This window comes from Gavialis gangeticus, unplaced genomic scaffold, assembly GCF_001723915.1.
Source record: "Gavialis gangeticus isolate Ggan-Ray unplaced genomic scaffold, GavGan_comp1, whole genome shotgun sequence".
Lineage (NCBI taxonomy): Eukaryota > Metazoa > Chordata > Crocodylia > Gavialidae > Gavialis > Gavialis gangeticus.
The window spans coordinates 7,003,981-7,015,334 of NW_017729020.1; the positions used below are offsets into that span (position 1 = coordinate 7,003,981).

At 50.9% G+C, this 11,354-nt stretch overlaps 1 protein-coding gene across 1 annotated transcript in view; it reads right to left on the bottom strand.

Moving 5' to 3' along the window:
* Positions 1–334: 334 nt before the first annotated feature.
* LETM2 (leucine zipper and EF-hand containing transmembrane protein 2) overlaps positions 335–11,354 on the bottom strand; it is a 32,406-nt gene continuing 21,386 nt past the window's right edge. Inside the window, exons 4-10 of the mRNA XM_019514449.1 lie at positions 10,048–10,185; positions 8,993–9,196; positions 7,980–8,099; positions 3,912–4,022; positions 2,958–3,041; positions 2,405–2,479; positions 335–1,780 (exon numbers count right to left, since the gene is read on the bottom strand). Coding sequence (XP_019369994.1) covers positions 1,730–1,780; positions 2,405–2,479; positions 2,958–3,041; positions 3,912–4,022; positions 7,980–8,099; positions 8,993–9,196; positions 10,048–10,185 — 783 coding nt within the window. The 3' untranslated portion in view covers positions 335–1,729. The remainder of the gene's footprint in view (positions 1,781–2,404; positions 2,480–2,957; positions 3,042–3,911; positions 4,023–7,979; positions 8,100–8,992; positions 9,197–10,047; positions 10,186–11,354) is intronic.

The window sequence follows — 11,354 nt, forward strand, 5'->3', positions numbered from 1 at the left end:
GGAGACTGGACCGTTCCCTCACTGGGGTCACTTGACCCCAGTTATCTTCCTGCCTAGAGCAGGGAGAGGCTGGACCTGATGATCTGCGAGGTCCCTTCCAGCTCCTAACACTCTATGAAACCTATAAACTACATTTAAACCAGGGTAAGTGTTACATGCATCCCTGCCCTCCCTTTCCTGAATTCAAGGCAGGTGGTAAGAGTAAGTTCCCTTCAGCTCCATCACCCACTTCACACCAGCTGGAGAAGCCTTTGGATTCATGCACTTCAGACAGTGACTTCAAACTAACCCCGACCCCAGGCACAATCTCACCTGAAGAACAAGAGGCAAGAAGGACACTTGAGCAGCGTTGCTGTTTATTGCAATCGCACTGCTCCAGTATAACCACTAGCAAGACAGCACAACTGTTTAGCATTATATGACTTTTGTGTTTGCAAGGCAGAGCTTGCAGTGTCCAGGGACACAGAGTTACTAACCAGGAGTACAGTAGTGGGGACACGGTTGCCCAAGCCCAAGGTAGGGAGCTTGAGTGCTGATATGGCTGAGCACGGCTGCAGCCAGCAGGTGGTCTGAAGCCTCAGCCTGCCATGAAAGGAGCAACTCTGCTTGGCACCTGAGCCAATCTTGACATTTTGCAGTAAGTAAAAATAATCCAGTTCAATATGTCCATAAAAACAAGCAGGCTCTGAACATCTGTAGCACTGGGGGTGGGTGGGTGTGAATGAATAAGTTCTAAAAAAGCTTTTCAGTATCTTCCTCTACAGGTGCTGGGAAGAGTCACCACAGGAGCTCACAAAGAAATGCTTAAAAAACAAGGTGTGGTGCAGATCCCTCATCACTGGGGAGCGCTGAGCAGACGGACTGGGTTTCAAGATGCAAGTCCACTGTCAGGCTTATCATGGGGAACAGAGTCCTGCGAAAGCCCAGGCCTCTGCTGCTTGGCACAAGGCTGCAATGGAGAAGCCACATGGGCAAGCCTGTCAAACTGGTGGCCAGGACACTGGCAGATGCCATGTTCAGCCAAGCTCGGGCAGGCAACAGACATTACATGCAATGAGGATTTTCCTCTCCATAGCTAGGACTGCATGAACATAACAGCAAAACCTGCCTGACCTGGCAGTTTTCCAGTAACTTCACTAACGATGCTGATAGTCTTTCCTTCTTGGAGCAAGCCTGGCCACCAAGCAAGCTGGTTTAACCCAAGTGTTGTGTGTGACATTCTGGTCACAGGTTTAGTGGCAACTACCGAGAGGGCTCAAGTTTGCATGACTTGCTGCAGCAGGAGCAAGCGTCAAGTCCCATGATTTTGCAATGTGGAAGAGGGAAGGGAAGCACCAAGCCTGCCCACTGTCGCTGGCCAGACCCTGAGGAAAAAATAAAATGCTGTCGTATTAATATATAAGAGCACAAGTCCCATCTGCACAGAGCCAGGGGGAAGGGGACAGCTCCAGCCGTAAGGGACAGTATTTACATATTTACAACATAAATTAGTGTAGGGAGATGGTAATATTCAAGGAAAGGCTGGCATGGGACAGGTGGGTCCTTTGCGCAGTCGAGTTGCTAATAAAACAACCTGGAATAGATTCAAAAGCCCCCCTGGGGGCTGCTGAAGCCTTGGCATGGAAAGAACCTGTGGAGAAACTGCTGATCCAGTTACTCTGGTCAAGGTATGGAGGTGTAGAGCTTTCCCATCTCTGTGTCCTAAGCCACTGTCCAGCTCAGCAGGGGCTCAGACTCCATTGGCACTGGCCTTGCTGCTCTGAGATGCTTCCATTTTCATCTAGATTGAAGAGAGAGGTACAGGTTATCGGTAACTCAGACACCACCAGTCTCAGCACTTACTGACATCGGCTAAATGTTCAGGTTTCCAAAGCCACCTTTGACAGCTTGACACATCCTCAACTGAACACAGAGTGCAGGCACTGTAGCAGATAGCTTGTACTTGACACACCAACTTGTTAACATGACCACCACATTTCTTCAGTCAGGGTAAAGGACGTGATTTTTCCTCCCCACAAGGAATGTGTCAACTTCCCTAAACAAGCTTACTGAAATTGGTAGTGTAAGAGTGAAGCTGTAGCTCTGATGGTCCAGAAATTATGTGAGGCCAGGATTTATTAGGGTGATATCTTTTACTGGACCAACTGTATCACTAGGAGACCTGACAGCACCCAAGCCCACCTGATGTTATCCCAATGACATAGTTGGGCCAGTAAAACATCTTGCCCTAAGAAATCCTTGCCCCTGGCTGAAATCCACACTTCTGCACCTAAAGAGCTGAGCATGTGTGGATAGTGAAGAGCTAGGCAAGGGCAGCCTTGCCTGGCTTACAAAAACACAGCTTAGTTTTGATCCTCATTTCAAAATAATGAATCAAAGCCTGGCCCAAGCTCTCTCAGCTCACCTCTCCTGGATGGGGCTTCACTGATACTTCAGGGACAGGCAACTTCTCTGACGGCTGCAATATCATTTCTTCGTCCTTTGAGAAAAGCATAAAAGGCATTTTAATACTCACAGAGCACCCAGAGGGTGGAGGTGACCTGCTGGGACCCTGGCCAAACCTTTCTGCTGCTGCTGTATGGCTGTTCCCTGCCGTACCTTTCTGCAGTTTATCCTTTGATACAGTGGGACACTCAGCCCTTCTCTCAGGGGACTGTTCCACAGCAAGTGCCCACTGGGACAGCTACTTTCCCCATAAGTTCATCCTGCAGTTGCTGCTGGTTTTTGCACCTTTGCACCTGTCACTCACCAAACTTTGGGCATTTAGCCCTTTCTGCAGCACTGTTCCCAGCAGCATGCAGGGGTCTTGTTCACCTTGTGCCCTGTGCACCAGGCAGCCGTGCCAGCTAGGAATGCTGCAGGACAGCCCTTGCCTTCTTAAGGCCTGGGAAAGGTGCATACATTTGCTCCTCCAGGAGCACAGCACAATCACCACCTGTGGAGAGTCACTTGCTAACCTTCAATCCCTGCATCACAGGCGCAGAATCCACCAAGACCTCTTGGAGGACCGAGCTCCCTGCAGCAGCCTCACTCCTCTGAGCCTGCAAGGAACAGAAATCTCTGTTTGTCGCGTGCAGTTGAAGCAGTTCAGCAGATGCTACAGTGTGCCCAAGGTGCTGAATTCCAACCTCAATTCACTCCTGCTTCTCTCAGGAGCTATTAGGCACTTACTAAGAGATGCCAACAGAAGGAATTCCCTGCCTGTCTGGGAGGCGACAGGGCAGATTTGCCCGGTGAACCCCAGTGCAAGTGCACTGAGTGCTGTGTAGACACCTTGGAAGAGAGACCTGAGCACCTTCAACCCAACAGCTCAATGCAAGCTGTGCCTGCTCAGTCCTCCTGCCCACTGGGCCCTTTCCCACCTCTCTGGAGCTTCCTGTGTGCCATGCAGGCACCCTCAGCACAAAGAGCAAAACCCTCATTTGTCAAGCTCCTTTCAAAGCACAGGTCAAGTCTCTCATGCTGCTGGGGGAACACCAAACTGCCAGGATCTCCAGCAGAGGCTCTGCAGTGACTGCTCTGCTCCGAGTAGGAAGCAACTCATTCAAGTCATGTGTTTGGGATGGAAGCCTCATAGAAAAGTAAGATGCTTTACAAGTTGCTTAGTTAAGTGGCGACAACTATTCAGGTGCCAACAGAAGCCAACCCACCCCTCTTCCCATTTCTGCCAAAGTCAGCTGGGAATGAACTAGCTGGAACAGCTGGGGCATCAGGGTGGCAAAGATGCATTCCTGGGACACAGCCAGTCAATACAAGGGGCAAGAGAGGGTGTCCAGTGACTGTACCACAGGACGTGCTCAGTGTGCATCTAAACCCTTCCCTGGTGGTGAGCACAAGGAACCTGATGGGCATAAATTTTGGCTTGTTCACTAGAAAGCAGCTCTCAGGCAATCTGGTACTCGGCCACTCACCTCCACCGGTGGCACTGGAATGGGCTTTGGCTTTACGTCGATCAAGTACAAGGCACGAGAAAGTAGGAGCAGGGAGGGGGGAACGTTCTCCTTTAGATGAAGATCCAGCCACTGTGTAAGATAGGGAGGGAAGAGGGCAGGAGGGAGAGACAGTTATTTACAACTGGGTTAAAGAACTACAAAAAACTTGAACATGCCAGCTGTTGAAACACCAACTCTCCTAAAGCCACGGGCACACACAACACTTAGCCTGGTTTAAGCACAACTTAAACTTCAAACAAACAGACAAATAGGGCTGTCATGAATTTAAAACAGCCTGGAACAGGTAAAAAAAGTGCACTTAGAAAATAAGGTACTCCTGAAGGGTTCACAGCACACCAAACCAGTGTTACATGTACACCCGCAGCATTTTGTGACACAGGTCTGGGAATTGCTCCAAGCATCAACATCTTTATCAATGATTTCGATGGGGGAGTGAAAAGTTCGCTAGCCAAGTTCACGGATGACACCAAGTTATGGGGCAGTGTGGCCATGCCAGAAGATTGGTTGCTGATAGACGGACCGAGACAGGCTCGAAAGTTGGGCAGACCAGAACCAGATGACATTTAACACTTCCAAATGTAAGGTGCTCCATCTGGGGGCAAATAACCTTCAACATACATACAAGCGCGGAGGTGCCAGCCTGACCTGCATCATGGGTGAAAGGGACCTAGGCGTAGCGTTCGACCATCGCATGAACAGAAGCCATTGGTGCGATGTGGTGGCCAGCACAGCAAACAACACACTGGCATACATCAACCAATGCATCTCGTGTAAAACTAAGGAAGTGCTACTCCCGCTGTACTCAGCACTGGTGAGACCGCAGCTGGAGTACTGCATCCAGTTCTGGGCACCGCACTTCAATAAGGACATGGAAAAACTTAAGAGGGTCCAGAAAAGAGCCACCTGTATGATCAGAAACTTGCAAGGAAAGCCATACGAGGGAAGGCAGAGGAACCTGGGCCTTTTTAGCCTAAAGAAGAGAAGGTTGAGAGGGGACTTCGTAGTGGTTTACCACTATATCAGAGAAGCTTGCTGAACAGCTGTTCACTAGGGCATCCCTGGGGAAGATCGGGACCAATGGATATGAACTCCTGGAAGGCCGCTTCAGGATTAATACCAGGAAAAACTCCTTCCCAATCACAGTGTCCAGGCTGTAGAATAAACTCCCTCCAGAGGTGGTGTAGTCACCTACCCTGGAGGTTTTCAAGAGGAGATTGGACAGTCACCTCACTGGGGTCACTTGACCCCAGCTGTCTTCCTGCCTAGAGCGAGAGGGCTGGACCCGATGATCTGCAAGGTCCCTTCCAGCCCCTAACCATCTATGAATCCCATGCTGCATCCATCTGTACTTTCACCACTGCTACAGCTGCTCACTCTGGGATGAAACCAGAACTCTACTGCCCCATTTTTAACTATTCTTAGCATTTTTATTTTTATTTTTTGAAATCACTGCACTGCCTTGCAGTGCTCGGGCACCAACATGGATCTAACTAACCGCCAGCTGGGTCATCGCTCCCTACCCGACCACAGCCTCTCAGCATCACCCCAAGACCTTGGGAGCTCAAAAGCATCAGGCCAAGAATTCTGCCCCTCACCCCCAACCCACAGCCTCCTGGTCCCAGCGTTGCCCGTCACTCCCAACCCGCAGCCCCTCATTATACCTAGCAGTGCCTCTCATTCCTGACCTGCAGCCCCCCTGGTCCCAGTGGTGCTCCTCACTCCCGACCCACAACCCCATTCCCAACGGTGCCTCTCACTCCTGACCCGCAGCCCCCTCTATTCGCAGCAGTGCCCCTCACTCCCAACTGGCAGCCCCCTCCTGAACACGGCAGTGCCCCTCACTCCCATCCCACAGCCTCCCTTTTCCTAGCAGTACCCCTCACTCTGGACCCACAGCCCCCTATTTGCAGTGGTGCCCCTCTCTCCTGACCCATAGCTCCCCCCATGCATGCAGCAGTGGCCCTCACTCCCAATCTACAGCTCCCCTGTGCCCAGCAGTGCTTCTCATTCCTGACCTAAAGCTGTGGGTCGGGAGTAAGGGGCACTGGTGGGGATGAGGGCTGTGGGTCAGAGCTAGGGGCTGATGGGGAGCAAGGGGCACCAGCGGGGATGAGGGGCTGCGGGTCGGAAGTGAAAGGCATTGGTGGGGCTGGAGGAAATTGAGGGTTTGCAGGTCAGAAGTGAGGGGCACCAGCAGGGCTGGTGGTAATAGAGGGGCTGTGGGGTCGGGAGTGAGGGGCACTGGCGGGGTCGGAGGTTGTGGGTCAGGAATGCGAGGCACTGGCAGGGCTGGTGGGAATTGAGGGGCTGCAGGTCAGGAGTGATGGGCACCAGCAGTGCTGATGGGGATTAGGGCCTGCAGGTAAAGACAGAGGGGCTCTGGCAGGGCCGGGGGCTGCGGGTCGGGAGCGAGGGACACTGGCAGGGTTGGCAGGGAGGAGGGGCTGTGAGTCCGGAGTGAAGAGGCACCAGTGGGGCTGGCGGGGACAAGGGGTTGTGGGTCAGGTGCCAGGGGCATGGGCAGGGCCATGTCTTCTGGGCAGGAGTGAGGGCCACTGGCGGTGTTACTGGGGATGAGGAGCTGTGGGTCGGGCATGAGAGGCACTGACAGGACTGGCAGGAATTGAGGGGCTGTAGGTCAGGAATGAGGGGCACCAGCAGGACCGGAGATTGTGGGTTGAGAGTGAGGGACATTGGCGGGGTTGGGGGCTCAGGGTCAGAAGTGAGAGGCACTGGTGGGGCTGGTGAGGCTGAGGGCTGTGGGTTGGGAGTGAGGGGCACTGTTGGGGCCAGGGGATGTGGGTCAGGAGAGGGCACCGGTGGGATTAGGGACTGACGGTCAGGAGTGAGAGGCACCCGTGAGGCTAAGGGATACCAGTTGCGAGTGAGGGGCACCGGCGGGACTGGCAGGGATGAGGGGCTGGGAATGAGGGGCACCAGCGGGGCTGGCGGGCCTGAGGGCTGCGGGTCAGGAGTGAGGGGCACCAGCAGGAGCAGGGGCTGCAGGTCGAGAGTGAGGGGCACCAGTGGGTCCTGGGGCTGCAGGTCGGGAGTGAGAGGCACCGGTGGGGCTTGTGGGATCGAGGGCTGCTGGTCGGGGAGAGGGAACCAGCAGGGGGGCAGGGGCTGGGGGCTACAGGTTGGGAGTGAGGAACACTGGCAGGTCTGGGTGCTGTGGATTAGGAGTGAGGGGCACCTGTAGGGCTGGTGGGACTGAGGGGCTGCAGGTCAGGAGCGAGGGACATCTGTGGGGCTGGTGGGGATTAGGGTTTGTGGGTCAGGAGTGAGGGGCACCGCCGGAGCCAGGGACTGTGGTTTGGGAGTGAGGGGCACTGGCAGAGCTGGCAGGGATGGTGGGCTATGTGGAGCTGGTGGGGCTGTGGGTCAAGAGTGAGGGGTGCCAGCAGAGCTGGTGGGTGCAGTAGGTCTGGAGTATGGGGCTCTGGAGGGGTCAGGGGCTGCAAGTTGGGATTGAGGGGCACCAGCAGTGCCAGGGGCTGTGGGTCAGGAGTTAGCGGCACTGGCAGAGACAGGGGCTGTTGGAAAATCCAAGTTTTTCCTGTGTTTTTCCATGGCAAATCTGGATCTCTTGCTTATCAGTCACTGTGCCTCTTTTGCCTGGACCATATCATAACTTGAACAGTTCTTGTTCTCATTCTCAACTTTAGACAAAGCAGCTTGGATGGGTATAGGAGCTGCAAAAGTTCTCAGGGGGAGGCCCACCATCCACAAGGCCAACTTACTTAAAGGCAGACTGCCCCAACAGGGTTCCTCCATGTAGCTACAAACTACATGCTCAGTGTGAGAGATATGTGAATGCGTTCAATCTGCATGCATGAATCTTAAGTTACTTTCTGTTGAATCTGCTAATGCCAATGCATGAATACTTCACTTTGTTTACAATGTGTCCTGGGCCTGCCAGTCTGGCAGCACTCTTCCCCACACTTGCGGCTAGGGTTATTAATTTGTGAATGCCTTGGACAAATAAAACCATGCTCCAAGACTGTAGCAGACGTGACTACTTGCCTGTCTGAGTTGTTCTTTGAGCTGCTCCTCTGAGAGACCCAGCGACCTCATTCCTCTGGCCCTACATGCGCTCTGCAGTTCAGATACACTTAGGCCATTAACGCCTTCCTTGGCAATCATCTGAAAGGAAAGGGGACAGTCACATTCAGGCTAGGGGAAGCCAAACCCCCAGTCTGCTTACTGAACCTGGGGCCAAGAAGGTGCCGGCTTGGATCAAGGGGAGCCAAGAACAAACAAACAATTCCCAGCAGTACAGACAGGAAAGGTCACCCTGAAATTCAGCACATAAAATCAGCTCTTTAAATGCATGTCAGGCAAGAGCATAAGTTGCTTAACTGCAGAACACAAAGCCAATCCTAACTTTTGCCTATTGCTGGTCTTATAACAAGCAGTGGCTATCTGCATATTGGTTCAGCCCCACTGTTCACCTTCTAATCTAACTGGACTCCACTGAACTGCATAATTGGTGTTACGCAAACAGCTGTCAAAGGGCAGCTAATCACAAGCTCTTCTAGCCAGCTTTGGGGCTGCCAGCAGAAGCCTTGAAACAGAGCAGAGCCAGGAGATTTCAGGGCTGCCAATACAATGCTGTACGCTTAGGAACATTGCTTATATTTGGATAAGTGCATGGTCTTTTTTCAGCCCTCAGGTTATGCACTGTAGCCCATTCTCTACTGTCTCTACCCAAATACAGCTAAAATAAATACACTTTGAGCCCGATCCTCCCAAACACTCAGAAGCATCTTCACTCGCGTACCTCCGTTAAGTCAGGTCCACAAACACTTTTGGGGTTGTGTCCAAGAAGGCCCTGGGGATTGAGCCACACTGCTTCCCTAAAACTTTTTTAGGAGAATCCCACTTCTATCAACACTACGCTCATCCCACTTCTGTCATATAGGCAGGGACACACCTATCACACTAGAGACTGGCAAGCTGCTATGTAGAGAGGGAAGGAATCAGAAATGAGCTCATCAGGAGATTAGTGTCTGTGCTATTTCACTCTAGACTCTTACCTTATCATCTGCTTTTATAGTCCTCAGCTGCATCAGAAGCTGGAAGCGGAGTAGGTTATTGGTGCCAAGGGGCTGCAGTTCAAGCAGTTTGCAGAGTGCTACCAACTGGGGCCGTTCCAAATGCTCAAGGGTCAGCTCATCCTCAAAAAGCTTGGAGAAGCGCACGATCTCCTGGGTACTGGGCTGGTGGCCAGTATGACGAACCTGTGCAGGGCAAAAGCATTAGATAAGAACGGACTGTGGAAACCAGCAACAGAGCCGAATAGAGAACCCAGGAGTCCCAAATCCAGGCCCCACACTCCCTCCCAATACATTTCATAGTGACGTTTTTTTCTTGCTGGACACCTCTAAACTGATATGGTTACCAGTCAAGAGAAAAAAAAACAAAAACACAGAAGGGGCTTTGAGTGGCTGCGTAAAAGCTTCACTCTGTGAAAGGTTTTCTGCTCATTACAACTACCATTAAGATAGGAAAAAACAAGGATAATCTGGAGAGCTGGGTTTAAAAGGATGGCCAGCCTTGCCAGTTGGTAAGCCACCAGTGGGGAGAAGGTTAATCAGTAACCTCTTCCACATGTATTCACGCCTGACAGCACAGTTCAGGTACTTCTGCTACAAGTTCCAACAGCGGCACAATGGCTGCATCTCTCCTCCTTGCAGCTAGACAGGAACAAGAGTCTCTCTCCAGTTAGTGTTTAATTAAAAAAGTCTCTCCACCCAGTGAAACCCAAATTGAGCAAAGTGCAAGCTCTGTTCCTGGGCTCGGCAGATAAGCTTTCCGGAGAATTTACTTACAGAGAGGCTTAACAACAGTACTGCACTATGTTACAACCTGCACAGAAACTAATACCTCTTATGTGAGAAGTGGTGGAAAGAAACTGGGTCTGTTGATCTACTGTAGTTAAAAAGGTTACTTTGCAGATCCTCCGCAGTCTTTTTTGTATACAAATGCCTGCCTCCCTAGTCTCCAGAAACCAGAGCCTTTAGAAGGTTTTGGCATATGCCCACATGGCCACCCTGTCCACCCAGTCTCACCTACTGTCCCACTTCTGTACCTGCTGTACATAGGAGGAGAACTGTTTGGTGGCCTCTCCCGTGTCTGCTTTGTTCCTTCTTGCCATCTCTGCAATGGTCTCCTGCAGGAATTTTGCCAGCTCTAACTTTGCACTTAATTTCTTCCTCTGTTTTTCCTCCTTCATGTGAGAAACAAAAAAGTTAGAGGCTCAGCTTGACTGGGATGGTGGGGTGGGGAACTACCCCAACTTTCTCCCTTATTATTGAAACTATGTGATTCCCCTAAAGGAAACGTGCCCCCTCCTCTTGCTATGGATGTCAAGGTTCTCTGGGTTTGTTTTTTCCTTTATTGCTTTCTTCAGAAGTACTGGCTGTTGGCTGTAGCCCAGGGATTGTGACTGGAGTGTGCATATGCTCCTGCTAGGCCTAAAATCTGGAGGCTGCCCCCCTACTCAGAATCAGGCTGATTGCCACAAATAGAGGTTAGGAAAGAATTTTAGCTCATGGTCAGACTATAGGAGTTTTTTTCTACAGGGGCCCCTGTAGCATGGCCCCCTTCCATGGATCTCAGGTGTCTTTGAGCAACCTTTCATTTGTGTGACAGGGTCGATTGTGTAGTTTTAGGAACAGGTTAGACAAGAATTTGTATGGGATGATTAGGAGACAGAAGCCTCTTTTGGATGGATCCTGCCTTGAGCAGGGGGCTGAGCTAGATGACCTTTGGAGGTCCCTTCCAGCCCCACTTATTTATGATTCTATGAATTACCACAGGAGGGAAAAAATCTGAAGGCAGACCCTTTTCCATCCTCTCCCAACCCCCATTACTGTTGCTGACTAGTTTTGGCACTTTGGTTTGTATAACTGAAGTACACAGGGCACTTTCACCTCCACTTACCAGACTGATACTACAAACAGGATATATGCGCACTTTCACAAAAATATAAAATCATAATGAATGTTTGAAATCGACCTAATTCTAAACTCTAGCCCAGGACAATATGGTAATTACTAATCCCAGGTTCTTACAGTTTTAATATGAATTATTCCTATTACAGGAAACTGTTATGACCAAAATAACTTTCTTTTGCATGTAACAATCATTTAAATGCACATGATTTGAGGTTAAGTTTTATCAGATACACGTAACTCAATGAAAGAATCATTAGTATTGGCTTGATCATGGTCCTAGAAAACAGAACAGCACAGGAAGGCAACAAACCGCACATAAGGCAACAGATGCTGAGATTCTGGCAAACCTCTGAAACTTCAGCAAGCGAAACTCTCTTTTGCCTGCCAGTCTACCTTACTGATTGCTGGGGAATATTTTTTAAGGTAAAAGAATATATTT